Source organism: Mytilus trossulus, chromosome 1 (genome assembly GCF_036588685.1).
Source record: "Mytilus trossulus isolate FHL-02 chromosome 1, PNRI_Mtr1.1.1.hap1, whole genome shotgun sequence".
NCBI lineage: Eukaryota > Metazoa > Mollusca > Bivalvia > Mytilida > Mytilidae > Mytilus > Mytilus trossulus.
Window position 1 is genome coordinate 10,166,509 of NC_086373.1, and position 13,602 is coordinate 10,180,110.

The following is a 13,602-nucleotide window of genomic DNA, read 5'->3' on the forward strand; positions in this document are numbered from 1 at the left end:
ATTATAATGGGGTAATTTTACCTGTTCGTATCGATCAAGGATTCTTTTTCGCTTTTTGAAAATAATAAAGGGAATGCAATTAGGATTAAACTTCACAAAATCTACACATTGGATCATAGATATAATAGCCATAATACATATGACTGGACGGAGAATGGGAATGTGCACTAGCTATAAGGGATCCGGCACAGTAACAGAAGACTGGAAAGAAGCAAATATATTTTCAAAAAGTAAGTCCATTAAAACGACAAGACCAAGTGCGTTCACCAAGGGATCAAGTGGAAAGCAATTGCCTTTTTTTTTATTTATAACATGCAGCTTTCGACGAAAATGGTAGGCACAACCTCGTATCATAGCTAGCATCTGATTAACATCTTATAATGGAACAAAGACACGTCTTTGTTTTAATTGTCAAAACCAACTTAGACCGCTGTGCAACAGTATAGAACCCCTACAAAAAAGAGCAGGTGAAAACAAAGTTGTGATGGTCCATTTTTGTGCTGTTGTTGAAGCCAACAATCGCTATAGGAGCACCAATTGCATGTGTGGCATGTTGGAAGAACTTGACTGGGAATCATCGGAAAAAGGAGGAAGAAACTACAACTAACCTTATTTTTACAAAGTGCGTAATGATTCTTGTGGATATACTATAACCTCACACTTATAACGATTGTTTGTAAATACATACAGGTTAAGATTTTAGCAAACCCGTGACAGACTTTCGTGAATATGCTTTTATCTTTTGTTCCTTGTTTAAGGTCTAATTGTGTCTTTGAGATGAAAAACAGAAAATGTTGCAAACAGATGTAATAGAATATCTATACTTTTAATCAATAAACAAACCGTTTGGCAGGGACGTCAGCACATGCAAACTGCCCATAAATGCAGAACTGTTCAAAAGTTATTAAAGGTACATGGATAAGTATTCAACATAATGCGTTCATTAGAGATATCAACTATATACATAAACTCTATTCATATTGCATATTACATTGAAACATAATGTGTTCATTAGATACATTAATCATATATTAACTCAATTCATATTGCATATATTGAACACTTATCCAAACTTTAATTAAGTTTTTGTAAAAGTAAATTTAATTAATTTGAAATCAAAGTAATGTTATAATCGTCCATTTTTTATTTCCCTGTCGTTTGAACACATCTAGAAATTAAATCAGTAACCTCCATTCCAGTCTACTTGACCACAAAGTTTTTCATTGCCGACAAATTTCTTGTAATTTTCTACAAAAGTCTGGACGACCTACAACATAATAATACCAGTGTTAAATCAGCATCAATTTTGTTTTCTCATAAAGCCTAGAATATCAAACATAACTTTTGTTATGTCCAGTTAGTCCCTTGTGTTAATTATCTTTTGCAATGAAATGACATAACATAGAAGAAAACAAGAATGTGTCCAAAGTACACAGATGCCCCACTGTACTATCATTTTCCATGTTCAATGGACCGTGAAATTGGATAAAAATTATAATTAGGCATTAAAATTAGAAAGATAATATCATAGTGAACAGGTGTATTAAGTTTCAAGTTGATTGGACTTCAACTTCATCAAAAACTACCTTGACCAAAAACTTTAACCTGAAACATGCATTTTCATTTTCTATGTTCAATGGACTGTGAAATTGGGGTCAAAATTTTAATTTGGCTTTAAGATTAGAAATATCATATCATAAGGAACATGTGTACTAAGTTTCAAGTTCATTGGACATCAACTTCATCAAAAACTACCTTGACCAAAAACTTTAACCTGAAGCGGGACAGACGGACGAACAGACGTACGAACGAACGGACGGTACGACAGACGGACGAACGGACGCACAGACCAGAAAACATAATGCCCCTCTACTATCGTAGGTGGGGCATAACCTCTACTATCGTAGGTGGGGCATAAAAATATATCTATCATGACAACTCTTTAGTCCTTAAAAGTAGACAGCAAATCGTTGTTTTCTGTTACAAACCTGTACTGTTCTGTTGAAACCAACTATTATGTTATCCTTGACGTATGAAAAATTTATACCAAACAGTACAAATTGCAACCCAAGTTTCTGTCTTATCTCTCAGTTTTTTGTAGGAGCATCGTGTATTTGTAACTTGTTATTGATTATTTTGACCATACACGCAGAATAAATAGAATATGCTGCTAAGGCAATCTTTTCCCAGGTGTAGAAAGATGTTATTATTTCTAATGAATTTAACAATTTATCAGCGGTGAATTCAAAGAAGTTGTACTAATGTTCTATATGTCAGTTCAACCATGGAAGTAATATTTAATTTAACTATTACTTCCATGGTTCAACAGAATACTAAATAGTTAAATGTAAGCGGTTAATATTACTAAAATGTAAATGTAGAGGTATTTTAAATTGTAGTACTCACTAGATGAGTCTGACAAGGTCCTGATATATGTGGTGTTATGTTCACGTTACGGAATGACCACAGAGGACTGTCAACTGACAAGGGTTCGGTGTTAAAAACGTCTAAAATAGCTCCACCAATCCATTCATTCCTTCAAAAGAACATACATATATAATTTAAGCGTATGCGCAATTAGAACTATAACCTTTTAAGTTTGTCTTTTATATAGATAGTTATGTTCGAATAAAGGCAACAGTAGTATACCGCTGTTCAAAAGTAATAAACAAACAAATCCGGGTTACGAAATAAAACTGAGATTAATAACTCTAATAAGGAGATAAATGGCGATTTCATTCAGATGACTTTTTTGAATTTTTTTTTTTAGATATCTGGCTAAAACGCAAAAAATAAGTCAAACAATCGCCATTAAAGAGCAGTAACTCAAATAATTGGTCACTTGACGATTAAAACAGTGAAAATTATTCGTAGAAATTGTCTTGCTGGTCATTTTTTGTTTTTGTTATTTGAGTTTCTATCTACATAGCTTGTTTTCAGGAAAAGGGCAAAAACGCCAAAAAGGATAAAAATTTAAGTCGTCATTCAAGGGCCAGGACTCTAGTGATGAGTTGTCTTACAATTTCCAATATTTGACTTATGTTTTAAAGATAAAAGGCATATAAACAAATGTTGAAAATCATAATCTAAAGACGTTGTCTAATAGTTTTGGTGTTCCTGTCTATCGCGGTAGATCGCAGCATACTGATAATTTTGGACATGTTTGGAGAAGACGTTACTAAGTTGTAAAACTTGTGTCTGATCTTTTTTGTCATTTTAAACAAGTTTTAGTTATAGTCAAGGTTTCCACAATAACCCAGTATTGCATTGAAAGTGTCATAAGAATTCTTTATGGCTTTGTGTCACAGTATAGGGAAAGCGGTAGTATTTAATTTTCCCAGCATTAGGTTTGCCTTTTGTGTACCCAAGACAGGTGAAGGAAGTCAAATTAGGAGCGCTGTGATTGGATGTAAGGGTACCAAATATTTTTTTTTATTTATCTATGAATAACTGCAGTGTGTAAATTTATAATTTAAAATTTAAAACCTATTGAAATATTTTCTAGAGAATTATTCGAAAAGGCTTCCAAAATTTCATAAATTTGGTGCAAAATGACGGTGGGCATGGATAACATAAACCAGCTCCGTTGGAAATTGGTCATGATACTATTTGGCTGCAATTTTTAGAATACAGTAATAAAGTTCTAACACCACACATAAATGTTTTATCCAGGTTTTTATCATAAAAACTGGTAAATTTAGAAAATGTTAGTATTGTCGCCTATGGCAGAATTAATAGTACCGTTTTCCCTGAAGTCTGCATTCTGAGGATTGAACTACGGAAATGAAACAGTGATAATAATCAAAAGTCGCACTTGAAAAAGGCTGTGAAAAATTTCCGTTTCAAGTCGTTACAAAACAATGAACATCATTGAAACTTGTTTTTATGATATTAAGTTTAAAAAAAATAAAAATGTCACACTTATTTAGAGAAATTAACGACATTTTGATTTTATCGATGTTTCATCTGTTCATAATGCCTGACTGATTTCGTAATGCACGGGTGTGATTTTGTAATGCATGACTGGGATTTCGTAATGACTGGCTGTAGCAATTTCTCCTTCATAATGACCAGATGTCGAAATTTTCCTTTAGCATGGGCATTTCTATACATATTGTAGTAAGTTGTTTAATAAAATGTTATAATTGAACTTTTTCCCCCTCTTTCCTGCAAAACTTAAATATGTGATAAATAGATTACAACATGTCTTTTGGTATCATCTTGACCCATATCGGTCCTCGGCTACAGCCTCAAGGCCGATATAGGCACGGATATGGGAGTCTCGGGATGATACTGCCAGGGCCATGAATGACATTAGATGAAATAAAAATAAATATGGTAGTTGAGAAAATGTTCAACTGTTTTTTGTTGGTTGAAATGTCCCTGAAATGTGATGGTATTATGCAGCACATGTATCCCTGCACCAGTTCACTGGCTTCAGTTTTAAATATAGACTAGTGTAGAGACTATATATGAATGTGTACAAACCTGACATCTAACTATGTTGTAGAAAACGTGATCATCAATTCATCAAAAATATATACACAGAGAACAATGTATTTCACAATACATATGCATTAATCCAAATTTGCATCCATTCGTACGGTCTCAATAGAAATATTTCCCGCGGAAATGTCATGTGATGTAAACATGAAATTGTACACACCGATACGGGTGAAATACGTAGAATACCAATTGTGGACACAGCAATAAGATCATATATAAGACACTCGTGAGCCCGTAGCTAAAAGTGAAAACCTGTTAAACATCAGAATTTGCCGAAATTTGCTCGATTTACCTTGAAGTGGAGACAAAAAATTTGCGTGTATAGAGTGAACCCCCTATAAAAAATAATACTGTGTTCTTAACCACTTCCCCTTTCGGTGATCGATACAAATGATATTTTTTATATAGTATGTTAACAATAAAATACGTTTCAACTATAAGGGACTTTCCGTTTTGAATTTTCATCGGAATTCAGTATTTTTGTGATTTTACTTTTTACTGCCCATGTGAGATGTTCTATATTTATAGAATATACAAAACTTGCATTTAACCCCTATTTTATATTTTTAGTCATCTCACCCAGATTTGAAATCGGGTCATTCGACACATCTTTTAAACTATATAATCTAATGGTGATTGTGGCCAAGTTTGGTCAAATTAGGCTTGGTAATTTTAGAGAAGATTTTAATCAAAGTTAACTACGACGGACGCGGAGTTATTGATCTGTAATCATTTCAAAAGGACTCAAAATTTCAAAAGCTCCTTCCTAGAATCAGTATTCAAACACTTGTACTACTATATCTTGGAACAGAACATTTGCGATAGTCTGTCACTTCCGGTTTGAGGTCGACGCCTTAAACAAAGTATTGAGCTAGCAAACTTTCCAAAAATGATCAGCGATGAAGAAACAAACAGAAGAAAGAAAACATTTCCGTAAATAATTCTATTCTAGTTTTCAATGTTGGAGAGTATCCATTGCTGACGATGTACATTTTATCTTGATAAGCGAAACAGGCTCTATGTATATAGTCTCAATAAATTTCATTTATACATTATTCATACTAAATCGTCTTAGAAAATATAGTTTTTCTCTACAATTTTACGTTTGTGAGTAATTACCTTAAAGCAGTGACCAAACTATCCTCATTAATAACAGTTCCTCTTCCAACATTTATAAATACTGACTTCTACAAAGCACCAAGTGGGCAACATTTAAACAATAGAAACAACAACAGATTAGAGAAAACTAAAACTGATGCAGTACCTTTGTTGCTAATGTGCTTTTGTCTATATGCATTTGTATGCTTATTTTTTCATATTTCTTTGTTTTTATAGTGATTAAGATTGTAACACAATGTTGATATTGGCTAGCTACAACAACCAGGTTTAGTCCACCATTTTCTTCATTCGAAAATGCCTGTACCAAGCCAGGAATATGACAGTTGTTATCCATTCGTTTGATGTGTTTGAGCTTTTGATTTTGACATTTGATTAGGGAATTTCCATTTTCCCGAGATTTCAATCTTTTTTAGTGATTTTACTTTTTTCAATGTTGAACTGAATTAACGTAAAATGTGGCTTGTTATATTATCACAATTAAATCAAATGTGTGTGTTTCAAAATAAAAATCTACATGTTAATTAGAAGATGTGGTATGAGAACCAATAGATCATGGAGTTTGTACCAAAAATAATGCAATTCGGGGTGCACTGACTATAAACTTTTAAGACTATAAGACAATCTAATGGTATTGCTGAAGAAGAATCGGAGTTGTTAACCTTTTTCATACAATGCTTGAGAATATCTCCAGATAGAAGATCTTTGGTAGCAGGAGTTGTCGGCAGTACACTACATATATAGTCACAGTTCTCTAAAACTTCTGGGAGGTCCTTGGTGGTTCTGCACAAAATGTAATATTTTCAGATTAAACAAGCAATTTTAATAATATGATGTACATAAATAATGTCGACTTATTAAAATTAGCTTGATAACTTATTCGTCATGTTCATTAGTACTCTTAAATAAGTAATCAATAAACATATCATAAATCTATATACAAGAGGGGAGAAGTAAGTCGTTACCCCAATAGAGCAACACCGATGGTTAATGCATATACTTTTTACAAGTTCCCCCTTAAAAGAGGGACGAAATATACCAGAGGGACAGTCAAACTCATAAATCGAAATAAACTAACAACGACATGGCTAAAAATGAAAAGGACAAACATTCAAACAATAGTACACATGACACAACATAGAAAACTAAAGAATAAACAACACGAACCCCATGTACCTTAGAATCCCCTCATAATTCTGGATTTACGACTGTTATGAGACTCAATTCGTAATTAAAAATGATGAAATGCACAGGTTAAAATTACAAAATCACCAATGTCCAGATATTTTCATTTACTGTTAAGTCAAAAACTATTTTCTTTATCATCTTATAATTATAAAACGTACTTGTAAACATCTAGAGGTAAATCTGGATCATTTTTCTCTTCCCTGGTCATTCCCCAGACTTCCATTCCAACTGCTTTACAGAATGTTCCAACTGTATCAAGGTTGAGAAAAGAGATGTAACAGAAAGTCATTTAAAATTTAAAACATTGAAATACGAAAGATTATAAATATTCTGTACATATATTTATGCGTTATTAAGACATACTATATTGACATAAATGTGTATAAGACAACATAAAATATGCATCAAAATGTATTTTATATAATTTAAAACTCTACTTTCGAATGAAACTTAACCTTCCAACAAGTATATAGTCTTTTTAATTAGATTGATAGTCTTTATTCACAACTTATCATGGAATCAATTAAGTGCAAACATTTTAAATTGAATACAACACTTAAAGTGCATGCCAAATGAGTACTTACTTCTGGTACCGATTTGTCCTGCACCTAGAATGCCGAGTCTTAGGTTTGAGAGTAGTCTGGGATTTTTATATTCCTCCCTGCAGAAAAATTTAAAAAATTGAGAATATAAATGGGGAATGTGTCAAAGACAATGAAAGAGACAACAACCCAACCATAGAAAAAAACCACAGCAGAAGGTCACCAACAAGTCTCAATGTAGCGAGAACTTCCCGCACCCGGAGGCGTCCTTCAGCTGGCCCCTAAACAAATATGTACTAGTTCATCTTTTTGTTTTGTATCTTGATACGGTGTCGACGAAATACAACAGCTTTTGTCTTAATATATGTTAACTTAACTCTCAGGTTATAAATGAAATTCGCTCAGTTTTTGTCTACACATTTGGATTTAAATTTTATTACAATTAATAAAATTTTCTATTAATCGGATAAATTACAAGCTAAAATCTTGAAACATTCAGTTTCTGAATGTATAAATCTGATGACCAAAAGAACTAAACGTTAGTTTACATCATTAGTCGAATCTTGTATTTGCCAACGCTTCTCTTTGAAAGGGACAGGTAAAAAATCAATTGGTCTGTAAGTATGGCGGATTAGTATGAGGTAACATTCCGGAATTGAAGATGCTTTATTTAAATGTGATGCCTAAATGATCATCATTATAGATTATTACATCCAGATTTTATTTCCAAATTTACTCAAATCTGCACAGAGAAACGATTTTATGATTGATGAGATTTTGGTACAAAAAAAGAAAGATTGTACATGAATTACGACTGAGGCCTTTTTGAGTGACAATGGTATAACTGCATTTTTACTTTAGACTCTATCTATGATTCAACCGGTTCTATTCGTTTTGCCAACCCAGTAAGTCGATACTATACCTATACGACTTACCAGGCTTGTCCCTGATGTATAATATGTTAATATGATAGTCCCAATTGGCCCGATCTTGTCATACAAGCTTAAATTGAATGTATTGCTTGAAAAAAAAACTTTGTTAGCTTAAATTGAATTCATTGCTTGAAAAAAAAACCTAACACATAAAGATATGTGTTTCGCCTATTAAATTCATTAAGTGCATGGCAAGACATATTTTCTATATATATCAACAATATAATTCGTTCACAAGAATTATTCATTCACAAGAACCAATCAAATTATATATAGATATAGTTGTTGTTATTGGTTTTGGAAGGCGGCTTACTTATGTAGTAATTGCGCCTTAAATTCATATAACATAATTTAAGATATTATGTATATAATTATACTTTCAGTCTTTAATTTATTTTTAGTATTACGTTTTGGCGAGTAATCTTATGAAACTTTGACGAACATGGTTGTTGAATTACTAGAAAATAACTATATGTTGAGAGACAAAAAAAACAACAAAACACACATATCAGCGGGTATACATGTACTATGAAAATGAAAAAAAATCAAGAGCAAATGATAGTCCCTAATGAAATGATAGGTGTCATAAAATTGTTCAGAAAATTTATATGGTTGTTCCCCTTTGTGTCGTCTGTGATATACTTATATACATGTATAGATATAGCATTTTATTCAGATTGCGTACGAATCAAAAGTATAGGCAAATAATCGATGATTCGATTTCTAATAATTTCTAATAATTTCGAACAATAACGACAAATTCACAACAATAATCTTAACTTACGGTTTCCAAACTTTGTGTTTTTGATCTTCGTACATGCAAAACATATTTTTCTCTTTAGCTAAGATATAGCCAAGAACATATTCAGCCATCAAATCTGTGAAAGCCGTCCCTCCTTGACTTAATAAAACCCGAGGAGGCTAAAATAAAGAAAAACAACCATTTAAATTGGTAACATTAGGGCGTATGAACTGCAATAAAAAGTATATATCGTGTAATTCTTGTATAAAGCCGTGTTTGTCAATATATCTAAACAATCATTGCGAAACACGCAAACTTTGCCGGTCATCAGTGATTCTTTTAGGTTCTATAACCAGGAACTGCATCCCGAAAAGCAACTAAAACGAAGCCTTCAACTAGAAATAATTTATGTTTTTCTTTCAATGATTCATTTTCTACTTCGATTTTCAAAGGTATTCACGTTTCGTGCCATTCATAAGGACGTTTTGTTTAAAATTAAAAGATACAATAACACCAATGTAGTCAACTAGCAATTCTTTAGATGAACTAAGGTAGCACAGTGACAAGAAAATCGCCCACTAGACCATTTGAACCAGACGATCGTGACTTAAAATGAAATGTGTGTTATAAACATTTTTATAGCCATGGACATTTATTAAGTATCCCTAGATTCATCAATTATATCAATTAGAATTGCTGTCGTTTCCTAGATACCTTATTCTGAGCAAAATTTAGGAAATCACCTGTCCGACAATAATAAATCAAAATATAAATAAATTTACCTTTTCGGTGTCTATATGACGCATAATCGTGTCTACTCCTGAAAAAAAGATATGACGAAAACTCATATGTTGACAGTTATAGTTTTCATCTTGAGCGAATATTTTTTTTCTTTGTATGTATATACCCATGTACTGGTAGGTTTATTCATATACGGTTCACTACCACATACAGCCTTATTAAATAGTTTATTTTTACGGGTAATTCCAACACAATCTATTATCAATATCCTTCTCAGTCCTGAAAGTGTTCAGTGAATATGCATATGTCCCGGTCTTGAATTTAAAAAAAAAATACACAGTCAGCATTTAACCTAAAATTTCATTTGCCTAAGTCAACAACTGAAATGAAACTTAATATTTCATTGCCAATGTTTTAAAGGCCAAACAAGATCAGACTACTGTAGTTCATACTATATCAGCTGTTTAGCTGGAGCCTTTTTTTAATGTATCTTGGGCTGTCAAGATATTTGATTCAAATCTGGATTTCTGTTTTGCATTATGAACTGAACACCATTCCTTTAATAGCGACTATTATTGCAGGAATGTTTTGGTAAGGATAATTATCATGTAACAATCAAATCTGCAATTCAGCCAGCAATAAACTATCATTGGATAAAAATCCATTTACTAACGTATTTTGAATATTGTTAATCTTAACGTTACAGTCTGGTATTTGTTATCTGAGAAGCTCGAGCTTGAATTATTTCTTAAAATTGAAGATCTCGTTATCAATATTTACATACAACATAGCAATTGGATATCTACCTGCCCAGGTACTGTGTGCCCATTTAAGGTTTTCTGCCTTATAGATGTATTTAGAGATAAATGGTTTATCTGCAAATAATACTTCAGCTGAATGTAGAACTTTAGTCTCGTCTATATCTGAAATTTCTCCTAAGAAAATAATAATGGAAGGATGAATTAAGACCAAAAGTAAAGATTTGCAAATAGTGTAACAAAAATACCGATCTCTAACATGTCTAAGGCTAAAAAAGACTCTTGAGAAAAAAGAGGAAATCAATAAAAAGAATTCTTACCAAATGAAACGTTATCAACCAACGGGACGAGTAAGAAACGATAGCAAAACAGCTCCACCTTGCATCTATGAATACAGATCAATACACATTCAAGTCGGACCTTTCAGAATATCACTACACTATATGTTCTTCAATGACATATCACATTATTGAATAGTCATGTCCGGTCTTTGATGACTTAAAATTGTGCAGGGAAAGGTAGGAAAAATGTTTATTGACTACATGTGTATTTTAAAAGCCTTTAAGGTATTAAGAAATTATAAAAACTATTTATATGGTCATTAACTGTATCAAAAAAGAATCACACTAACATGAATGGATAATTAACAAAAAATATCAAAATTTATAGGTCAAAGTACCGCCTTCAACATGGAGCATTGGCAACACCAAAAACCATCTTAATGTTCGGTGCATCCCTATCTGTTTATACTGTATTCTTTAGTAATTTATGGCAAGCCAAAGTGGAAAAAAGATTTTTTTTTAATATTAATTTTTGTCCACTTTGGCTTGCCATAGTAATTTTAATATATTTACAAGGCCCAGTTTGTCATACAATGTCACTTTGGTATCGTATGCCTCTCTTTCTTAAGAAACGTATTTGCCCACTGAAGAAATTCAAAATGCTTGGTATACATATGAAAGTTCCAATATATACAAAAAAGTAAAATCACATTGATAAAAACAAACTCCGAGGAAAATTCAGCTGACACGTAAAGTCCCTCATCAAATCAGTGGCAAAACGTAAAAACATCAAACGATTGGATAACAAATATCATGTTCCTAACTTGGCTCACACATTTTCTAGAATTTTTTTAATAAACCATTGAAATCATACGTACAAATGATCATACATCATCGGGAAAAAAAACCCTAAACAATGATATTGTTATTTTATTTCAGATGTTATGATTAAAATATAATTCATGCGCCGCGGCACGGTAAGCCGATGATAGTCCAAATATTTATGACGCAATGAAAGGTTTTTGCGTACAAGATAGGTGTCCGAGCAGAAAACTCAAATAGCGGCTATGCATCTTTCTCAACGTTTTGACCAAGTCGATAGTAGTCTCAAAAAGCAAAACATCTCTTCATTTATATAGACTTTTAACTAATGTTATAGTATATGGTATATCAATAAGGCCAAAATAGTATATATACGGCTATTGTACACAAAAATGCTTTCGGTTTCTTTTTTTAATAATAGTTGTGTGACCAGTATGCCAATACTTTGAAAATCTTTGCTACCGGAACAAACAATACGGATTTTTTACACTGATGTCCTTAAAAACTTTGAATCGCCATTTATCAAACAAACCTGGTTGTACTGGAGTAATACTAGTGATATTGGCTGCAGGCAAACATTTCCTCGCAACGACAGCTAATTCGTTTAAAGAACTTATAACAAAAACAACAGGTGCCCGTACACTTCCAGCCATGACGGTGATGCATAAAGTTTTACACGGATAAAATACACTTATCTAACCGGGGTAAGAAAACACAGGTGTGAGACAAATTAAAAATAATATTTATGTATATATACAGACTCAATGCACTCGATCAGTATATAAACGTATGTTTTTAAAAATATCATCTCGAGGTAATGTAAAAAAAGGGATGCGTTATTTTACCAGATTAAGAACTTTGAGTTTTATAATGAAAATCAGTACTGGGTTTTTTTTCAATATCCCTAAATTTGTCATTTTAACATGTTCAAATTATAATAATATCATAAAAATTGCGACCAACAAGTGGCATTTCAGAAGCAACAAAGATTTAGAAAAGGTAATCTATTAATTGGTAGTACCTTAAAGATCAGAAATTAAAGATAAAGTCTGCAGCAACCATTTATAAACTTTTAATACTTTGTGAAACGGGGATAGCTTAATTGGTTGAGAGGGATAAGTTAATTAACCTCCTTTTGCAGTAACGGATTTTTTTTGCGTACGGTAAACGAGGAACTCGGGAGAGGACTAGAACCAAGTCATATAAAATGCTAACGCAGAATTAATTTATGTCCACAGTAAAATACATTCGATGGTCTATTCAATGCTTACAAAACTGCATGTGTGCTTCTATTACATTAACCAAAGTACAGAAATACAAAAATGACAGAACGGAATGAGTTGCATTAAATCTTCACCGGAAAACTTGCAACTAAAAAGTTATGAAAGTAAAAATAATAATACAGGAAATTAAATAACGATGAAGACTCATGGGAACCAGAATCGCTCACCTGGCCAATGTAACCTTTTAATACAAAGACAAAGATAATTTCTGACAAATTTATCTATCGATTTATACTAATCTATAAAGTTTTAAAACATTATGCCTCCATGTTGCCCTTGTGATCCATTTATTAAGAGCGGATTATTTGTCAATCTCCCTAAAGTTTCTTAATAGTTTATGACTTTATTCATTATAGGTTGAAAAATACAGGCAAAGTTAAGATGTTTATGAAGTGTCCTATATTTTGACTTAAGTGGAACCTTAACGCTGTATTTTAAACTCGTGCAAGCTAAATTCTATGACTAACTGTGTATCACACTTAAAAGTAAAGTATTGATGTTTCTTGTTATAGTTTGCGGGAATTATTCGAGCCTTATGAATATATAATAGAAAGTGTGTTGACTTTGGACGTATTACTCAGAACAATATTACAATTAGAAATCGCAAACCCTTTCCAAAAATATGAAGAAGAAGAAAAATAGACTTTCGAATGCAAAACTTAATTTCATTATTTTAGACTTTACAGATACG

At 32.3% G+C, this 13,602-nt stretch overlaps 1 protein-coding gene across 1 annotated transcript; it reads right to left on the reverse strand.

Annotated features, from left to right (window-relative positions):
* Positions 1–810: 810 nt before the first annotated feature.
* On the reverse strand, positions 811–12,319 carry LOC134714867 (uncharacterized protein in proB 3'region-like). Its single transcript, XM_063576520.1, has 10 exons — positions 12,161–12,319; positions 10,574–10,702; positions 9,809–9,846; positions 9,069–9,205; positions 7,395–7,471; positions 6,969–7,059; positions 6,285–6,405; positions 5,626–5,693; positions 2,407–2,536; positions 811–1,267 (listed from the first exon to the last, which is right to left on the reverse strand). The coding sequence occupies exons 1-10, from the start codon at positions 12,279–12,281 to the stop codon at positions 1,181–1,183; spliced, it is 999 nt and encodes a 332-aa protein (XP_063432590.1). The 5' UTR covers positions 12,282–12,319; the 3' UTR covers positions 811–1,180.
* Between the last annotated feature and the right edge of the window lie 1,283 nt (positions 12,320–13,602).

Bases quoted from the DNA above. Each gene is read 5' to 3' on its own strand.
- LOC134714867 (XM_063576520.1), bottom strand. From the start codon at position 12,281: ATGGCTGGAAGTGTACGGGCACCTGTTGTTTTTGTTATAAGTTCTTTA. The intron at 9,206-9,808 runs GTAAATTTATTT...TCTTTATTTTAG, and splicing joins GTCATATAGACACCGAAAAG to CCTCCTCGGGTTTTATTAAG. The intron at 5,694-6,284 runs GTTAACAACTCC...GGTGCTTTGTAG, and splicing joins TCAAGCATTGTATGAAAAAG to AAGTCAGTATTTATAAATGT.